Below are 17094 nucleotides of genomic sequence, written 5' to 3' on the forward strand. Positions count from 1 at the left end.
GTATTAATTTCAGGCCCCTGACTTGGTTAGTGTATCCTCTGGGCCTCAGCTCCCTCACCCTTCCCACGGCTCTGCCCTTCCTGTCCCTCTGTACTTCTCGGATTTCTCAGCCTCCTGTGCCTTTGCTACTTACTGGTCCTCTTGCCCCAGAGTGCCTTTTCCTGCGTGTGGTAGGTTCTGTAGGTGTATCTGAAGTGCCACGTCTCCCTTGAACCTTCTTCCACTTCCTCCTGGCCCCCTGAGCCCCTCATCGAAAGTCCTCTCCCCTTTCTGTGTTGATTTGTATCTCTTACAGCACCTGTCAAGATCTGCCTTTACTGGGGAGGGGGTGTCTCAGCTCCTGGAGGGCAGAGACTGCCCAACTTACTGTTGTTTTCTTGGCCCGGTGCCCCACACTGGGAGGTACTCAACGTCAGGCTCGCTAAAGACACGTAAGTAACACTAACCATATCCACGCAGCGGAATATCACAGAGCATTAAAACGGAACGAAGCTCTTTATGTGGGAACATTAAGCCAAGTTATCAGTCACCAGAGACCACGTGCCACACGATTCCATTTGTATCTATTTGTCCAGAATAAGCAAGTCTATAGAAGCAGAAAGTGGGTGAATGGCGCCAGGCAGTGGGGCGAGCAGGGAACGGGGAAGGAGCTGTAGCTGATCGCCATGCAGATTTCTTTTTAGCGGTGACTGAAAATGTTTTATATTCGCACAACTCTGAAAATACAAAAAAGCCCCAGAATTGTACACGTTCAGTGGAATTATGCAGTTTACTCGTTACATTTCAGTGATGCTGTTTTTAAAAACAAGCCATATAGCCAGATGCTGTGTAGCTAGCTAGCTAGAGAGAAAGCAAATGCGAAACACTAAGTAAACCCCGATATTCATGGCCACCTGTCTTTATGAAGTGAGACCTGTCTTAATAGGGATTGATGCCCTTAAAACATTTTTTTAATGTTTATTTTTGAGAGAGAGACAGAACGTGAGCAGGGCAGGGGCAGAGAGAGAGGGAGACACAGAATCTGAAGCAGGTTCCAGGCTCTGAGCTGTCAGCATAGAGCCCAACGTGGGGTTTGAACCCACAAGCCATGAGACCTGAACCAAAATCGGACGCTTAACTGACTGAGCCACCCGGGCACCCCTGATGGATGCCTTTAAAGTTTGGAGTTATGGATCGGATGTTGGGACACTGGCCAGAAGGGTTATGCCCGTGACAAATTCCAGGTGTTAACTTTTGTTTCTAATGGGCCCACTTTCTATCAGCACAGATTAGCCTTTCTCAGCGAGGTTGTCCTCCGGCTAATCAAAGGACCTCAGGATAAAGAACTCTTACCATCCTACAGATTTGGGGGAGCCCTAGGGTGTTAGGTAACAAGTACACGAAGCATAGTGTGTGTGTCGTCACTCATGGTCAATGATGGGTGAAACGGAGAGCTGGCTGATGTTCAAAGAAACGTGAGCACGGAAAAGGAGAACTTTTAAAAGGAGTACTTTAAAAAGGCCTCAAGATACAGGTGGGAAGAGGGGCGCCTGGGTGGCGCAGTCGGTTAAGCGTCCGACTTCAGCCAGGTCACGATCTCGCGGTCCGTGAGTTCGAGCCCCGCGTCAGGCTCTGGGCTGATGGCTCAGAGCCTGGAGACTGTTTCTGATTCTGTGTCTCCCTCTCTCTCTGCCCCTCCCCCGTTCATGCTCTGTCTCTCTCTGTCCCAAAAATAAATAAAAAAACGTTGAAAAAAAATTTAAGATACAGGTGGGAAGAAGCTCTGTTCTTCTATTTCCACGAACTGTGATACTCTTGTTCTCCATTTGTCCTCTGGAGAATGAAAATATGTTTTATCTACTGAATAAATACAGAAACTCCAACAGCATTCATGGTCCTAAGGGTTAAGAACAGCTATATTTTGTTTCTGAAATAAACGGCAATTGCCTAATTCACAGTGCTTTGGTTTCTTTTTTCTCCCTTCCTCTTGTGGTTCCACAGGCCCCCAGTAGAAATGGGCTCTCTGTGCCTCATATTGTAATTTTCTGTTCGATTTCTAATGAGGTTGAACTTTCCATGTGTGTCACAACTAAGATCAGCCTTTTTTTTTTTTTTTTTTTTTGTAATTATATCCAAAACGTAGAGACATGTTCTGGCATAAGAGTCATATAACACAAAAATATTCAGAGCAAATTGTGGCCATCTCTTTTCCTCCCCATAAATCCCAAAGAGCAGTTTGGTATTCATCAAGAATCCCCTTCCTCTCTATTAACATACCTATATGCAAATTAGACTTTTCTTTTAACCTTTTCATTATAAAAATATATAGGAGACCATGCAAAACAAATATGTTGCTTAGTGAATTATAAGGTGACCATCCTTGTAACTATCACCGAAGTCAAGAAACTGAACTTTACCAGCTGTAGTAGTCAAGGTCGTCTGCAGAAACAGAACCAATAGCAGAATGGAGACCCAGGGGGGAGTTGCAGCGCAAGTACAAAAGCTGTCTGCAGGTAGATTCCTTCTTGCTCCAGACTTCGCTCCAGGCAGGCCTTCCACTGATTGGATGGGACCCACCCACATTACAGAGGACGATCCCCTTTGCTCAAAGTCTTACCAATTTCCCTGTTGGTCATTACATCCAAAGAACACCTTGGCAACAAACATCCAGAATCACATTTGACCAGATATCTGGGCGCTGTGGCTCACTCCACGTCGACGCATAAAGCACACCAGCCATCCAGAAGCCCCTCCTGTTCCATCCCGGTCACGGCATTGTCCCCCCGCCCCCCCCCCCCACCATGACCACTCTCCTGTGTTCTTTGTGGCGTTCACGCATGTGCATCCCCAGACACTGTTCGCTCTTGCCCACTTAACAAAACCGGTAAATGTCTTTTCAGCTCCTTTAACCTACAGATTTCCTCCCCATCTCTTTCCAGCTTCTGTTGAGGAACCCAGGCTATTGAGTGGTGGAGTTTCTCAGCCTGGGTTTTGATGACTGCATGCTATGGTGTTAAGCATGTTCCCGGCTCACTCCCCCGTGTCCCCTACAAATCAGCAGCTCAAGCATGCTCAGGTTGGCTCCTTTTGGCAAAGGATGAAAGCAGGGTGTGCTCTTTGCTCAGGAGGCACACCGGCTGAGGTTTGTTCCTTTAAAAAAAAAAAATTAAGTTTATTTACAGAGAGCAAGCAGGGGAGGGGCAGAGAGAAAGGGAGAGAGAATCCCAAGCAGACTCCTCACTGCCAGCATGGAGCCCGATGCGGGGCTCGAACCCACAAACTGTGAGATCATGACCTGAGCCGAAACCAAGAGTCGAACACTTAACCGACTGAGCCACCCAGGCACCCCTACTCCTTTCTGATAGTAGTTGACGCTCAGTGCCCGTATCCATTAATTCATCAGAGGATTGCAAACTGGTAAAATTCTATCATTTTCTTCTCCTTTATTAGCTGCAGTAACTTCTCTGCTATGTATTTGTGTTTGAATTGGTTCCCTCTCCCCCTCAAAAGGTGACCCAGTAAACTTTCTAAATATTTTGAACTCATGGATGTAAACACATCTAATGGGTTTCAATCCGCTGTACTCTGTTGAAGCTGGGGCAGTCGGGTCCCCCCTCAAGCCTGCGTGCCCCTCGAGCTCAGTGGATAGCACATCCCTCCACCGCTGCGTGCAAGCTGGGAATCCAGAGGCCCACCTAGGACCCCTCCTCTCCCTCACACCCTCAGCGCATCCTGCTGCCGCTGCCTCCTCAATGCTTCTCAGGTTTAACCTGCCCGTCCCCAACCCCCTCCCAGTCCAGACCTCACCTCTGCCCTAGGTTCCTGCGGCCGGCTTCTGTAGACCCCCTGCCTCCTGCCTGGCCCCCTTCCAATGCCACTACAGGAGAGTGGAGACTTCCCACACTCCTTGTGATGCCAACCAGGATTACTCAGGGCTCGGCCCCGCTCCATCTCTCACTTCCCCTGGCCTCAGGCCACCTTGAAATGACCGGTTACCCTGCATACAGCATTCTTCAGTTTCGTTTTTTTCTGAGGTTTTTAATTTTCTTATCTTTGTCAAGAACTGTCTGGGTTGGGTCACCTCGGTCTGACTTCAGCTCAGGTCATGATCTCACAGTTGGTAGGTTCGAGCCCCACATCGGGCTCTCTGGTGTTAGCACAGAGACTGCTTCAGATCCTCTATCCCCCTCTCTCTCTGCCCCTGCCCTGCTCACGTTCTCGCTCTCAAAAATAAATAAAATACGGGGGCGCCTGGGTGGCTCAGTCGGTTAAGCGCCCTACTTCAGCTCAGGTTACGATCTCGCGGTCCGTGAGTTTGAGCCCCGCATCGAGTTCTGGGCTGATGGCTCAGAGCCTGGAGCCTGCTTCCGATTCTGTGTCTCCCTCTCTCTGACCCTCCCCCGTTCATGCTCTGTCTCTCTCTGTCTCAAAAATAAAACGTTAAAAAAAAAATTAAAAAAAATAATAAATAAAATACATTAAAAGGAAAAAGAACTGTGGGTCTGAGATTTTACCCCACTTGCAAGCTAACAAGGTCACTTGCCGCAGTTTCATAGGTGCTGGCAGAAGATAGGAGACCCCTGGGGCAGAGACAAAGGACTTTATGTTACTCCCCACACTCAGGTTGCATGAGCTTCACATTTGCTTCCATCCTCCCTTCCCACCACATGTACGGAGGCCGAGGTGGGCCCAGGCGGATGCTGTGTACACAGCGGGGTCTGGGTCATGGCTGAGAAATCTTGAGCTTAGGAAAACTCCCTGATCTTTTCAAAAATGCTGCTAGCAAACCTGTGCAACTCTTGCCCCGGAGGGAGACACTGTCTTCCAAGGTGAGAGGGAGTATTTCATTTTCCTGGTCAGGAAAAAAAAAAAAAAAATCTGCCTTCTTCCCCAGAGGGAGAAACTATATAATTCAAGGCTATTCAAATACTCTTAAAAAGATGACCAGAATAAAAGCTGTCAATGACCCATCACTAGACATGTGGAAATGCAAGGGACATACGGACTGTCTCCTGGTGGTGTTGCAGGAGTTCTAGTCCCTCCTGCCCTTGGCCAGCTCCTTATCCCTCAAGACCCAGCTCAGATATCCCTGTCTCCAGGGAGCCCTCTTTGCTTCATCCAAGTGGGTTACCCTCCACTCCCTCAGGCCCCAGAGCATCCTGTGCTTACTGCTGTCATCAAACTGGTCACACTAAGCTGAAAATCGGTGCATGGCTCAGCAACCCCCAGATTTGAGCTCACCTCTACCCTATAGACCATAGAGTGCCTTCGTATAGATTTGGAAAAGGCATCTCTTCTTCTGTGTGGACATGGTGCTGTTCCAAGGAGTAGCCAATCTTGGAGTCCAGATTGAATTTCAGTCCACTTAATCACCTCAGCTGTGCAACCTTGGCCGTGAATGACCTCCCGGCCCATATATGCAAGCCCTCAATTTATTTACCTTTTCAAAAAGATCTGAGGCTTCCCTTACTTGTCCCCTGCCCCGGCAGGAGTTTGTGTGGTCCCTGCAACAAGCCTGGGAAATCGGGACATAAACGCTCATTTTAAGAGCAGGGAAGGGTGCCTGGGTGGCTCAGTCAGTTAAGCATCCGACTTCAGCTCAGATCATGATCTCGCGGTTCGTGAGTTCGAGCCCCGTGTCCGGCTCTGTGCTGACAGCTCGGAGCCTGGAGCCTGCTTCGGATTCTGTGTCTCCCTCTCTGCCCCTCCCCCGCTTGTGCCCTGTCTCTATCTCTCAAAAGTAAATAAACATTAAAAAAAAAAAAAAAAAAGAGGGAGCTGGAGATGTTCCGTGACTTGCTGAGGGCTCCCAGCTGGGCTGGAGCCCAGGGCTCCTGGCTGCTGCCGAGGTTCTTCCCACCCTTACTGCTCAGCAGGTTTTTCTGACTTTGAAAGCAAACAGATGTTGGAGTTTCCTTTTGGCTTAGGGTTGCGTGGGCTGAAAGGATTCCTGGAGAGCCTTCCTCAGAAAAGAATGTTTCCCGGCAAATCGCGTGACGGCTGGGGAGAGGGGAAGCCACCGCTGTGAGCTGGCACTCTCGTCCCCAGAGCCCAGCTCTATATAGCCTTCCTGCGAAGGAAGGGCCTGGTTCCTGCCACAGCTGCTGCCCACTTCCTCCCAGATGACACTGCCCAGCAGGAGGCAGCTCCGGTCCCGGAATTCAGGCCAACTGAGGGCATACACAGCAATCGAGTCTGCAAATGTGTGCCAAGACTTCTGGACACAGCCTCGGCCTGCCAAGTGGGAAGATGGGTGTGTCTGTAGTGGGGGACCGGGGTGGGGGGGGTGTCTGCTGCAGCCAGACGGCTCTCTCCCCCTCTCTCTGCCCCTCTTCCCTCTCAGGGCCTCTGTTCTCTGCGCATCTCTCCTGTAGGCCCGCCCCTCGTCCCTCCAGCTCATAGTTGGGCAAATCGGATACGCCACCTTAAGGTGTTGTGAGGCCATCACGGGCCAGGCATCTTCAGGGCCTGTTTGAGATTTTTTCTCGATGGGCAGGACTTTGTACCCAGCTGTCACTGGGAGGCCTGGGAGAAGTAGGAGTAGCAGGGCCCAGGCGTGACTCAGTCTCCCTGCAGAAAGCTGGTGGCTGCTTTCTCCAAGGCTGGCCCCAGCTCCAGCCTCAGGCTGAAGGCTAGTAAAAGCAGAAGAGGGAGCCAGCCTGCCAAGGGGAGAGGGGACACATGCCAGAGAGGAGACAGATGAGCCCCTGTCACATTCTTTGTCCCTGTCACCCTTGGACACACACACACACTGATGCACAGCTCTGGACTCCTGACCTCTTGCTTGGGGCCACCCTGTGACACTCACCATGGCTGGCTGCCTGAGGCAAGTTCACCCAGAGCTGGGACCTAACAGGCAAGGTTTGATGACTGGTTTTCTACCAAGTCACTTGTGATGCTGTGTAGGTCAGGAAAAAGAGCCTTAGGTTTTGGGGTAGGTCAGCCCTGAGTTCAAACCTCTGCACAAGCTTGGGTACAACACCCTGTTATCAGCTGAATTGTGTCCCCCCAAAGTTCCTATGTGGAAGCCCTAACCCCGAGTATCTCAGAATGTGACTGTATTTGGAGACAGGGCCTTTAAGGAGGGGAGTAAGGTTGGGGAGCCTGGATGGCTCTGTCGGTTGAGCGTCCAACTTTGGTTCAGATCCTGATCTCACGGTTTGTGAGTTCGAGCCCCGCATCGGACTCACTGCTGTCAGCCTGTCGGCACAGAGCCCACTTCGGATCCTCTGTCCCCATCTCCCTGCCCCTCCCTGCTTGTGCTCTCCCAAAATATAAATATATATATATAAAAAGAGGGCATTAAAATGTAAATTAGGTCAGAAGGGTAGGGCCCTAATCTAATAGGACTGGTGTCCTTAGAGGAAGAGACAGAGGGGGGCTCATGCAAGAGAAAAAAGGCCACATGAGGACACGGTGAGACGCAGCCATCTGTGAGCCAAGAACTCAATCCTGCTGACCCCTCGGCCTCAGACTTACGGCCCCCAGAACTGTGAGAAAACAAATGTGTTGTTTACGTCCCCCAGTCTGTGGTATTTTGCTATGCAGCCCAAGCAGACGCATATGCCCCCTTCTTCGAGCCTCGATGTCCTCATCTGCAAATACCTCCCTGCAGGGGCTGTTTGCAGATTAAATAAAAGAATGCTGGGGAATCACTGACCAGTCCCAGGCTTCCCCTGAGGGCTCAGCGCGTGTGACGCCCTGGATGAGGCCCGCACCCCTGTCCTTGTCCGATCACACCTCCCTGTGGGCAGAGACATCTAGACAACAGGGAGTCCGGGCAGCCCCACCCCTCCTGCCTTCTGGCCTCTCCTGGGTGAATCCCGGCATTGGCCTGAGGATGCTGGGCCCCGCACACACCCACACACACACACACACGCGCACTGATCTTACAGCGGCCCCGTCAGCCCAACTCTCTGGCTGCTTCTGCCCTTCCTGGGAGCTGGACATAAGACCCCAGGGCTGCGCTAGGACCCAATCCACCCCCTGAATCCCAAACCCACCCCATGTTGAGGCCCCGCTTGGGCAAAAGGCTCCCTCTGACTTTCCCCAACTGCCTCGGGCCTCGTCGGAGGCGGTGGGCACTTACCTTACAGCTGGGGGTACAAGGCCGCATCGCAAGCTCAGCTCAGGGCTGTGGGGACTGGAACCCCAGGAAGGGGACGGTGTCTGCATCCTGTAGCGGGGGGAGGGGGAGAGGGAGGGGCAACCTGGGACCGTGCCTGGCTACCCTCGGTTTCTGTACATTTGCCCATCTACGCTCACCCCCAGCCTGGAAAGTCCTCCCGGCCAGCAGCGTCCTGAAGCAATCCTGTATCTCACACCGGGCTGGCCTGGAGCCAGAGCCCAGAGCCCAACAGCTGTTTGTTGACTGGCTAAACGAGCTGGCTGATGCCCAGGGGTTTAATTCGGGCGAGTCCAGCCATCCTTCCCTGGGCACACTGCTCATTGCCGTTCACGCTGGGGCTCCGTTCGAACTTGTCTGTTTTATTCTGTTTCCCAAGGCCTAGAAGAGTGCTGACAGTTAACAGGCACTCAACAGATACATATTTTTAATCAGCGTGGACGACACAGATGTGAATGGTTGGAATCTGGAGGACAGAGCAGAAGTATCAACAGACAAGAGCAATTTGCTATCTCTCGTGAGGAGATGAGCCTGGGGGGCTGTGGAAACGTGTATAAGGACTCTCTTGCCAGCCTAGGAAGTCAGAGGAGTCTTCCTAGAGGAGATGGGCTTTGAAGGATGAATAGGAGTTCGACCAGTGACTCCAGGAAATGGTATTCCTGGGATAAGCAGCAGAAGCAGGAAGGTGTGAGATCATTTTTGAAATGATACAGAGGTGGGAATGACGGGAACCAAGGGTGGGGTGGGGGAGGCAACAGATGACCAGGCCGAGGGGCAGACAGGGGCCACGGCCATGGGATGGTTGATAGCACACTGCAGATTCTGTCAAAAGACAGGGCCTTCGGGAGAAAGGAGGGGGAGGTCTTCCGAACCCCATCTGGGAAGGGAGTTAGGCATTCATGGGGGGCGGGTCTGGCCGGCGGAGCAGGGCTCAAGCCTCTTGAGGAAAAAAGATGCCATTTTTAAAAGGGCTTTTATTACATTCTCCCCACACGGCGTCTCTGGCCACACTGCCACAGCCCTGGGGCGTGCCCACCAGGGAAAGGGCTCCGTCAGTGTTCTCCTGTGGCCGAAGCTGAACTTGTCCTTGTAGACGCTGAGCCGGCCTTTACTTGGTGGATCTGGTATTTGTCTGGCTGCTTCCGGAGGGACTCAGAACCTGGGGGGCGGGAGGGCCACTGCGGGCACTGGTAGCTGAGGGCAGTCTCCGGTCGGCGTAGGGGGTGTAGGGATGGGGGGGCTCGTCTCAACGCACACCCTGAGAAATGCTCCTGAGATGCTGGGAGGGGCCAAAACGTCCAGCTCCGTCCTGGGGGCGCGGTGGGCAGCTGTGGCCAGGCCGCTCCTCCTAAGGACAGTCCTGGGGAAAGTCAGCCCTTCCCACAAAAGACAGGACTGGACGGGCCGGGGCTGGAGCAGAAGGACCGGCCTGAAGGGCTGTGAGTGAACAGGGGGCCAGGCTTGGGCTCTGTTTGCCGCAGCTGGCTGGAGAGTCCCTTCTCTCTCTGAGCCTCAGTCTCCCCTTGTGTCTAACGAAGAACTTGGCCCCTCGAGCGCCCCTCACAGGATCTTCACAGCTGTTCTGCTGTGTTGGCCTACGCATGCTCGCTATGTTGCAAATGAGTGTGCCAGGTGGGCATCCCATCCACGTTGGGAGTGTGCGCGTGTTCAGATGGGGGGGCTCCTGCATGCACCTGTTGGGGGCTTGGTGAGCGAGCCGGAGCCCAGTCTGCCCGCTTCCACGCCAGCCAGGCTTTGAACGCTGCCACTGGAGGGGCCGGGGTGGGGTGGGGGGAGCCCGGGCCTCAAAGGAAGTTGGGCTCCCGCACCACGAGGCAGGGCGGGCCCCCGCCGCCACCGCCGCCATCCAGGGGTCGGTACACGAAGTGGAAGTCGCGCTTGGGCTCGCTGCGCAGCAGGTAGCCCTTGATGCGGTGGGGCAGCGCCTCGTCCGCCAGCTGGAAGCAGCGCCCGTCGACCAGCACGAAGAGCCGGTAGTCCTGGGGCTGCAGCACCTCGAATTTCTCCGCGCACTGAGCGCACAGCGCCTCGGCCAGCGTGTCGGTCCGCGACGCCAGCGTCCGCGACTGCCGCTCGGGCTCCAGGTACGACACGCAGATGAAGTCCTGCGGGAGGGAGACGGAGGGGTCTTGCGTCACCGGGGGGGGGGGCATCCCGTCTCAATCCCGTCTCACCCCCACCCCGACGCTGGGAGCTTGCAAGGCGCCGAGGGGCTGAGTGGCCTCGGACAAGTCCAATGCCCTCTCTGGGCCCCCGGCTCCTCTCTACACAGAGAGGGGACTGCAGGGGCGGGTTGGAAGTCGGGGGTTTGGAAGTAGGAGCATCCGCGGCTGACCCTGCCGTGTGACCTCCGCAAGGCAAGGTCCTTCTCTCTCTGAGCCTCGCCTCCCAACGGGCTGACCATTCTGGGGGAGTCAGACGGGGCGGGTCTCGGCAATGAGGAGTGAGCACGCCCCCTGGTGGCCAGTCCGCGGGCTCATCCGTCACCCACTTCCTCAACAATTCCTCCCGAGGCTCCCCCTGCATTCCCACCCCAGGCCCGACGCTGGGGCACCGAGGCTGGCATAAATAAAATAGAATGTGCAGACCCCGGGACCAGCAGCCCACGGTGCAGCTGGAGCTACTAAGGCTGGCGAAACAGTTCAGTCCTTAAGGCTGGAAACAGTTCAGCCTGGGGGGTGGAGGTTCCTCCTTGCAGGGGCAGGAGGGGGGCTTAGTGAAAGGGTAGGGGAGCTGGGCCTGAAGGCGGGTTTAGGACGGAGGGAGAGGGGCACCGCCTGAGCTAGGTGGGCAAGGGTGAGGCGATGCCTGTGGGGCTGGGTATAGGAACACACGCACAAACCTAACAGCATCTACACCTTCCAAGAGCCCCAGAGGGAGGACCAGGTGGTGGAAGGATGGGCCCTTGAGTTCCTGCCTGGCTTTGAATCTGCTCCCATGCACCGTGTGACCTTGACCTCTCTGCGCCTCCATTTCCTCATCTCTAAACTGGGATGACACCAGTCCCTTACAACCTTGGCTGGGAGGAAGCAGACAAACTAGCTCAGCGCCTGGAAGAGTCCCCTTTCCCCCCAGCACTTTGAGGGCAGGTAGGAAGCGGTGTGTGAGGGGCTGCCCCCTTGTGGAAGGCTGGTCGCAGTACAGCTGTCTGACCATAGGGAAGATGATGAGGACGAACAAGGCGACCGCGACTTAAGAGCGATGATAACTATGGTTACAGGGTGGTGAGTGCAGACGAGGCGCTGAGAGGAAGCAGGGGGTGGTGCCCTCCCTGGACCCCGGAAATAGTGCTGGGGGGCTTCCTCATCCCCCATCCAAGCCTCTCAAGCTTTACCTCCCCAGTGAGAGGCACTGATGCTCTGCCTGGTTTAGCACTGGGAACCTACAAAGTAGAAGCAAGAAGTGAGCAATGCCATGGTCAGACATGGGCCAGCAGAGCCCCTGTTGCCAGAGTTGGTGGAGAGACGGGTGTTCCAGGAGGGGATGGGGAGCAGTGACGTGCTGGAGGCCTCCTGTACCAACTTATGCTGGCTCATAACCAGCCTGAGAAAGCCAATTGCGTACATCTCTTTCCAATTCCAAGTTCGGCAATCCCTAGTTAGTAGATTGAAATTGGCCATGATGGGAGTATTTGCACCATGGAAATTGACAGCAGCTAAAATCAGAGCTGCCTTTTTTCTCCCTAGAAGCCAGTTGGTAAATATTATCAAGACACCATTGATAAGTGGTGGGGGGATATCATCTTGGCAGCCTAGAACATGTACTTGGGAGGCAGAGCGCATCTGATCCACTGAGTCCCAAAGAGGGGCAGGGACTGCTCCTGGCCACATAGCAAGCTAGTACAGAGCTGGGTCCAGACCTCCAGGCTTTTGCCTCCCAGGACTGGGCTCTATCTGTTACAGTGGGGCCATCTTGAAAGCCAGGGGTGGGGTTCAGGTCTAGTGTGCTCCAGGTGCCAAGGGAGTGAGATGGTAGAGTGTTTACAGCTCTGGATTGCTGCCTGGCCTGATGTTTTAATGTCTTCGTTCTGCACACACCCCTATCCCAATCTGTCCCAGGCCCTGGGCTTGGGGCCCCTCAGACATGTGAGTCACGGGCCCTCCCTTCCAGGGCAATGGCTTCATACACAGATGGTCACAACATGGTGTGATATATGCCATGGGGATATAATGGGGGAAGTAGCAGCAAGAAACACAGAGGAGGGCATCTAACCTGGGCCATAGGGAGTGGGAGACGGGTGGGGAGGTCGTTCAAAGAAGACTTCTCAGTGAAACTGAGGACAGGCTGTGGCAGCAGTGTGGGGCCAGAGGCTGAGTGCCAGGGAGTGGAGCTCCGCACATTCAGGGTACCGGGGGCAGCTTGACTGGACGCAGCGTGGGGGTGTGTGGGGTGATGAGAGTGTAGGAGGCAGGATTCCCGCCGTCCATGGCTTGAATACTGAGTGTGTCTAGAGAGAGGTGGGGAGGGATGGTGGCTGGATTGGAGGGGCAGGCTAGGCGCAGAGGCACCTTGGCAGCATTTGTCCAGAAACAAAAGGGGCAAGGCCGTGGATCAGGCCGTGGGCTCCCCAAAGTGGGACTGGCAAGACTATGTCCATATCTCCAGGCCCAGCTGGGCACTAGGACATTAGGACACTGCAGACACTAAGGAGTGTTGGACAAAAGTCTCATTCCTCCCATGCTGTCTTGCCTGCTCAACTAAAACACCGATGCTGCCTGGAGAGACTTTTCTAAAGTATCCCGTCGATGTCAGGCTCCTGGGCTGGGGGGCCATGGGATTGGCATCCGCGGGACGGTCCCGCCGGCCCCCACCCACCCTGAGTCCCACGCATCACCTGCACGGAGGAGCGCGAGGCCCGGGCCTTGTTGAGCGTGCGCCGGCGCTCCCAGCGGTGGATGGAGTCCTGCACCTCCATGCTCAGCTGCCGGGTCACCGTGATCTTGTCGTAGTTCTTGATGTGCTCCAGGGCCCCGTACGTGGTGGTCAGGTAGTAGGAACCTGCGGAGACCAGGGTGTGGAGGCTGAGCTGGGACCCCTCGCCCGCTTCTCCAAGCTCCGCCCACCGCCGCCGCCTGGGGCGCACCTGCAGCCCCCTCCCCTGCGGAGCTGCAGCCCTGCGCTCACCCCTGCAAATGCACACGCTCCCTGAAGTCCAGCGTTCCCCCTCCCCAACCCCGTCCCAGCTGTCAGGCTCTGCTCAAAGATTGTCTTTGGCTCCCCTTCCGGACGGAACTTATTTATCTTTTTAATGTTTATTTATTTTTGAGAGAGAGAAAGAGAGAGAGCGCGAGAGCGAGAGCGAGAGCGCACGTGCCGGAGGGGGCGTGAGTGGGGAGGGGCAGAGAGAGAGAGAGAGAGAGAGGCAGAGGACCGGAAGCGGGCTTTGCCCTGGCAGCGGCGATCGGATGCAGGGCTGGAACTCAGGAACTGAGATCATGACCTGAGCTGAAGTCTGTAGCTCAACCGACAGAGCCGCCCAGGAGGCCCTCCCAGGACTTCTTGATTGAAGAGAGGAACCAGCCCCTTACTCTGATTCACACCATTATTAGTTACACCGTGAGTCACCTGCAGCCCCAAGCATGCCTGTTGCATTGGATGAAGCTGCCAACACGTGTCTACAAATTCCACACCTATATGGAAAAAGTCCACACCCTGGCTGGGGAGGTTGTGAGCTAATGTCACGGCTAACACAGAACTTGGGCTGGCATCACGTATCAGAGAAGAGCCAATAAACCACGCATGCGCATCCCTTTGTAGTTGAGCTTAAAGCCAACTGTGCCAGGCACCCTTCCCTGGGGCCCCAGCCCTCGCTGCCCTGAGAGCCCATCTCCTCTAGATGGCATGCCTCCAAGGCACTGTCCCCACCTGTGATCATGTCTCCCTGGCTAGTAACGGAGGAGCTGAGTGCAGTGCACTGACTGGGAGCGTTCAGGTTTGGAGTCAGAGAGCACAGTCCAGGTCTGTGCCCTTCAGCAGCCAGCCCTGTGATCTCGGGGGAATTACTGTCCTCTCTATGCCTCAGTTTCCTCATTTACTTTTCCCAGAATGTTGTAAAAAGTAAATGAGATGAATACTGTCGAGTGCAGGGCTTAATCGAATGTGAGTAATGCAGGTAGTTAGGTGACCTAAGGGAGATGCTCTAGAGGCTTCTCACCTTCTCCCAGACAACTTCCCCTTGACTTGGGGCCATGCCATGCAGTGCCTGCCAGGACCACTAGGTGGCAGGCAACCCCTCCCACCGTGAGTTTGGGAGCTGGTTGTTCCCTTTGGGGAGAGTGTCGTCCTTTGATGGAGAAAACTCACTACCCCTTTTAAGATATTTAGACAGGGGCACCTTGGTGGCTCAATTGATTAAGCGTCCAGCTTCACCTCAGGTCATGATCTCATGGTCCGTGAGATCAAGCCCTGTGCTGATGGCTCAGAGCATAGAGCCTGCTTAGGATTCTGTCTCCCTCTCTCTCTGTCCCTCCCCCACTCACACTCTGTCTCTCAAAAATGAATAAATGTTAAAAATTTTTTTAAATTAAAACAAATGTTAAAATATTAAATGTTAAAAATGTTAAAAAAAATTAAAAAAAATTTTTTTTTCATTTATTTTTGAGACAGAGAGAGACAGAGCATGAGTAGGGGAGGGTCAGAGAGAGAGGGAGACACAGAATCCGAAACAGGCTCCAGGCTCTGAGCTGTCAGCACAGAGCCCGATGCGGGGCTCGAACTCATGGACCGCGAGATCATGACCTGAGCCGAAGTCGGATGCCGAACTGACTGAGCCACCCAGGCGCCCCCCCAAAAAATTTTTTTAATAAAAAAAAAAAGATATTTGCACAGCATGGCCAGATGTCAATCAGTGCAGAGGGGATGTGGGCAAAGGTGACCATGGGGGTGCTTCTAGAAGAGGTTTGGATTTTGAGCTGGCTCCAGCCAGGTGCACAGCAGCTGCCAGGGTCTCCCATCTGCCCGTATTTGCCCAGATTTGTGGGAGCTGCAGAGAGAGAGGCTAGAAAGAGGCTGGGATCCGATCAGCCCAATGTTCAGGTGCTCTCTACTTCTTATAGGAAGTCCCTGATCTCTCATGCCTGATAAGCCTGCTTCAACGAAAGCAGGACCCAATCACTGGTCTTTTTACCAAATTAGCAGCACTCAGAACCAGCTGAAAGAACATGAGGGTGTCAAAGAATGCAGTCAGACTCGCAAGGCCTTTGGTTGAATGCAGGATGCTGGGGCACCCAGACAGTGTGAAAACCCCACATCTAGCCCAGCACATGTGCTTTCCCAAGCCAGAGACGTTACGGGACTTGTCCAAGGTCTCCAGCCAATCAGAGGCGGAACCGGGGCCGAAATCCAGCCTGCAAACCTCTCTTTTTACTACACTGGTATTAGTTCTCCTCTTAAGATGGAGGAACTGACGTTCTCTAGAGTGGGGGCTCCCTGAGAGCCTGCCCCGTCCCAGGCATCTCTGAGCTCCTCAGAGCACCCACCCCCCTGTAAGGCAGGCTCTTCTTTGTATCTGAGCCTCAGGGGCTTTGGGAACGGAGCACCCTGTGTGCGATACCAGCCAGTTAGGACAGGCTGCAAAGCTGGGGAAACGCAGGAACGCTGTCCCCCTCGTGCTCTGTCCCTCTGCCCCTCGGCCCAGTTACTTCTAGATGAAGGTCTGCTGGCTGTCAGACTTGAAGGGTGGACGCCCCGGCCCAAGCTGAAGACACCCACATCATCTCACTACCGGAGGCCTCGCCTATGAGGCTGGGCCTGTCCTGGGTGCTGGGACTTCCCACCTTGACTATCAGAGTAGGAACAGAGAGAGGTACAGGGAGGCCTCTTGGTGTATGCAGCACGATGTAAAGTTGGTCCTCTGGGCCTCAGAGCTGCCACGGGCAGGCTCTATCACCAGTGTCGGTGGGGGCCGGGAAGGGATGCTGGGAGGGGCCGTATACGGTGCATGGCAAGGCTGTGTGTGCCCTGCCCGCCTCTTTACTTCCAGCAAACACCTCAAGGATTCCTTAGAAATCTTCCCACATGGGGGTGCCTGGGTGGCTCCACTGGGTAAGCATCTGACTTCAGCTCAGGGTTCGTGGGTTCGAGCCCCGCGTTGGGCTCTGTGCTGATAGCTCAGAGCCTGGAGCCTGCCTCAGATTCTGTGTCTCCCTCTCCCTCTCTGTCTCTCCCCAGTTTGTGCTCGCTCTCTCTCAAAAATAAAAAAATAAACCTTAAAAAAAAAAGGATCTAGGTTCTAAAAAAAAAAAAAAAGAAACCTTCCCATGAAGCCAGAGACTGACTACTTCAGTTTGAAAGAGGGCAGGGTACAGGGTATTCAGGCAGCCTTGGGTCAGAAACTGTAAACTAAGACCTTTATGTATTTACTGGTACTTGCCTTGTCTCAAAAGCACTTAACATAGCCCAGAATAGACCAGCATTCCCGCCTGAAGGACCTTTGCTTTCCTACCCAAACCCCGGGTAGCCTCAGGAATAGAAAGAAGGATCCTAGGAGGCCATGGCAGGATTGTGGTGGGGATCGCAGGCCCATTAGGAGAGGGTAGCTGGGCCAAGGACGTCCCTGCCCTCTCCCTGTTCAGCTGCTATGCCTGGCCTGGAGCCTCCTTTGGCCATAAAGATTCAGGCTGAGAAGGGAGTAGGAGTCATAGTGGCCAAGGCTTGGCTGACCACTGCTAGAGAGCAAGCCAGGACTCAGACCATGGCAGAGCCCCATGGTCTAGCTCCATTATTCCACCCCTCAAGTGTTTTTCTCCAACACTGTCTCTAAGACACTAAAAAAACCTATGGGGTTGGGGCTAGTTCTTTAATAGGATTTATAAGTGATTTCTTCCCACGTACATCAGCAGCAGTGCCCTTGGTGGAAAATTTGAAAGATGGATAGGTGGGTTGGTGGATGGATGGATGGATGGATGAAAGAAAGGGTGGGTGGATGGGTAGGTGCATAGGTATATGGGTAGATGAATGAATGGGTGGGT

General features: G+C 54.1%; 1 protein-coding gene across 1 annotated transcript in view; it reads right to left on the bottom strand.

Annotated features, from left to right (window-relative positions):
• Positions 1–9060: 9060 nt before the first annotated feature.
• Positions 9061–17094, bottom strand: part of RIN3 (Ras and Rab interactor 3) — a 124548-nt gene continuing 116514 nt past the window's right edge. Inside the window, exons 9-10 of the mRNA XM_047080196.1 lie at positions 12960–13123; positions 9061–10230 (exon numbers count right to left, since the gene is read on the bottom strand). Coding sequence (XP_046936152.1) covers positions 9910–10230; positions 12960–13123 — 485 coding nt within the window. The 3' untranslated portion in view covers positions 9061–9909. The remainder of the gene's footprint in view (positions 10231–12959; positions 13124–17094) is intronic.

The sequence above is a fragment of the Lynx rufus genome, unplaced genomic scaffold (genome assembly GCF_022079265.1).
Source record: "Lynx rufus isolate CCGP_SWC_20201006 ecotype Redwood Valley unplaced genomic scaffold, mLynRuf1.p SCAF_17, whole genome shotgun sequence".
Taxonomy (NCBI): domain Eukaryota; kingdom Metazoa; phylum Chordata; class Mammalia; order Carnivora; family Felidae; genus Lynx; species Lynx rufus.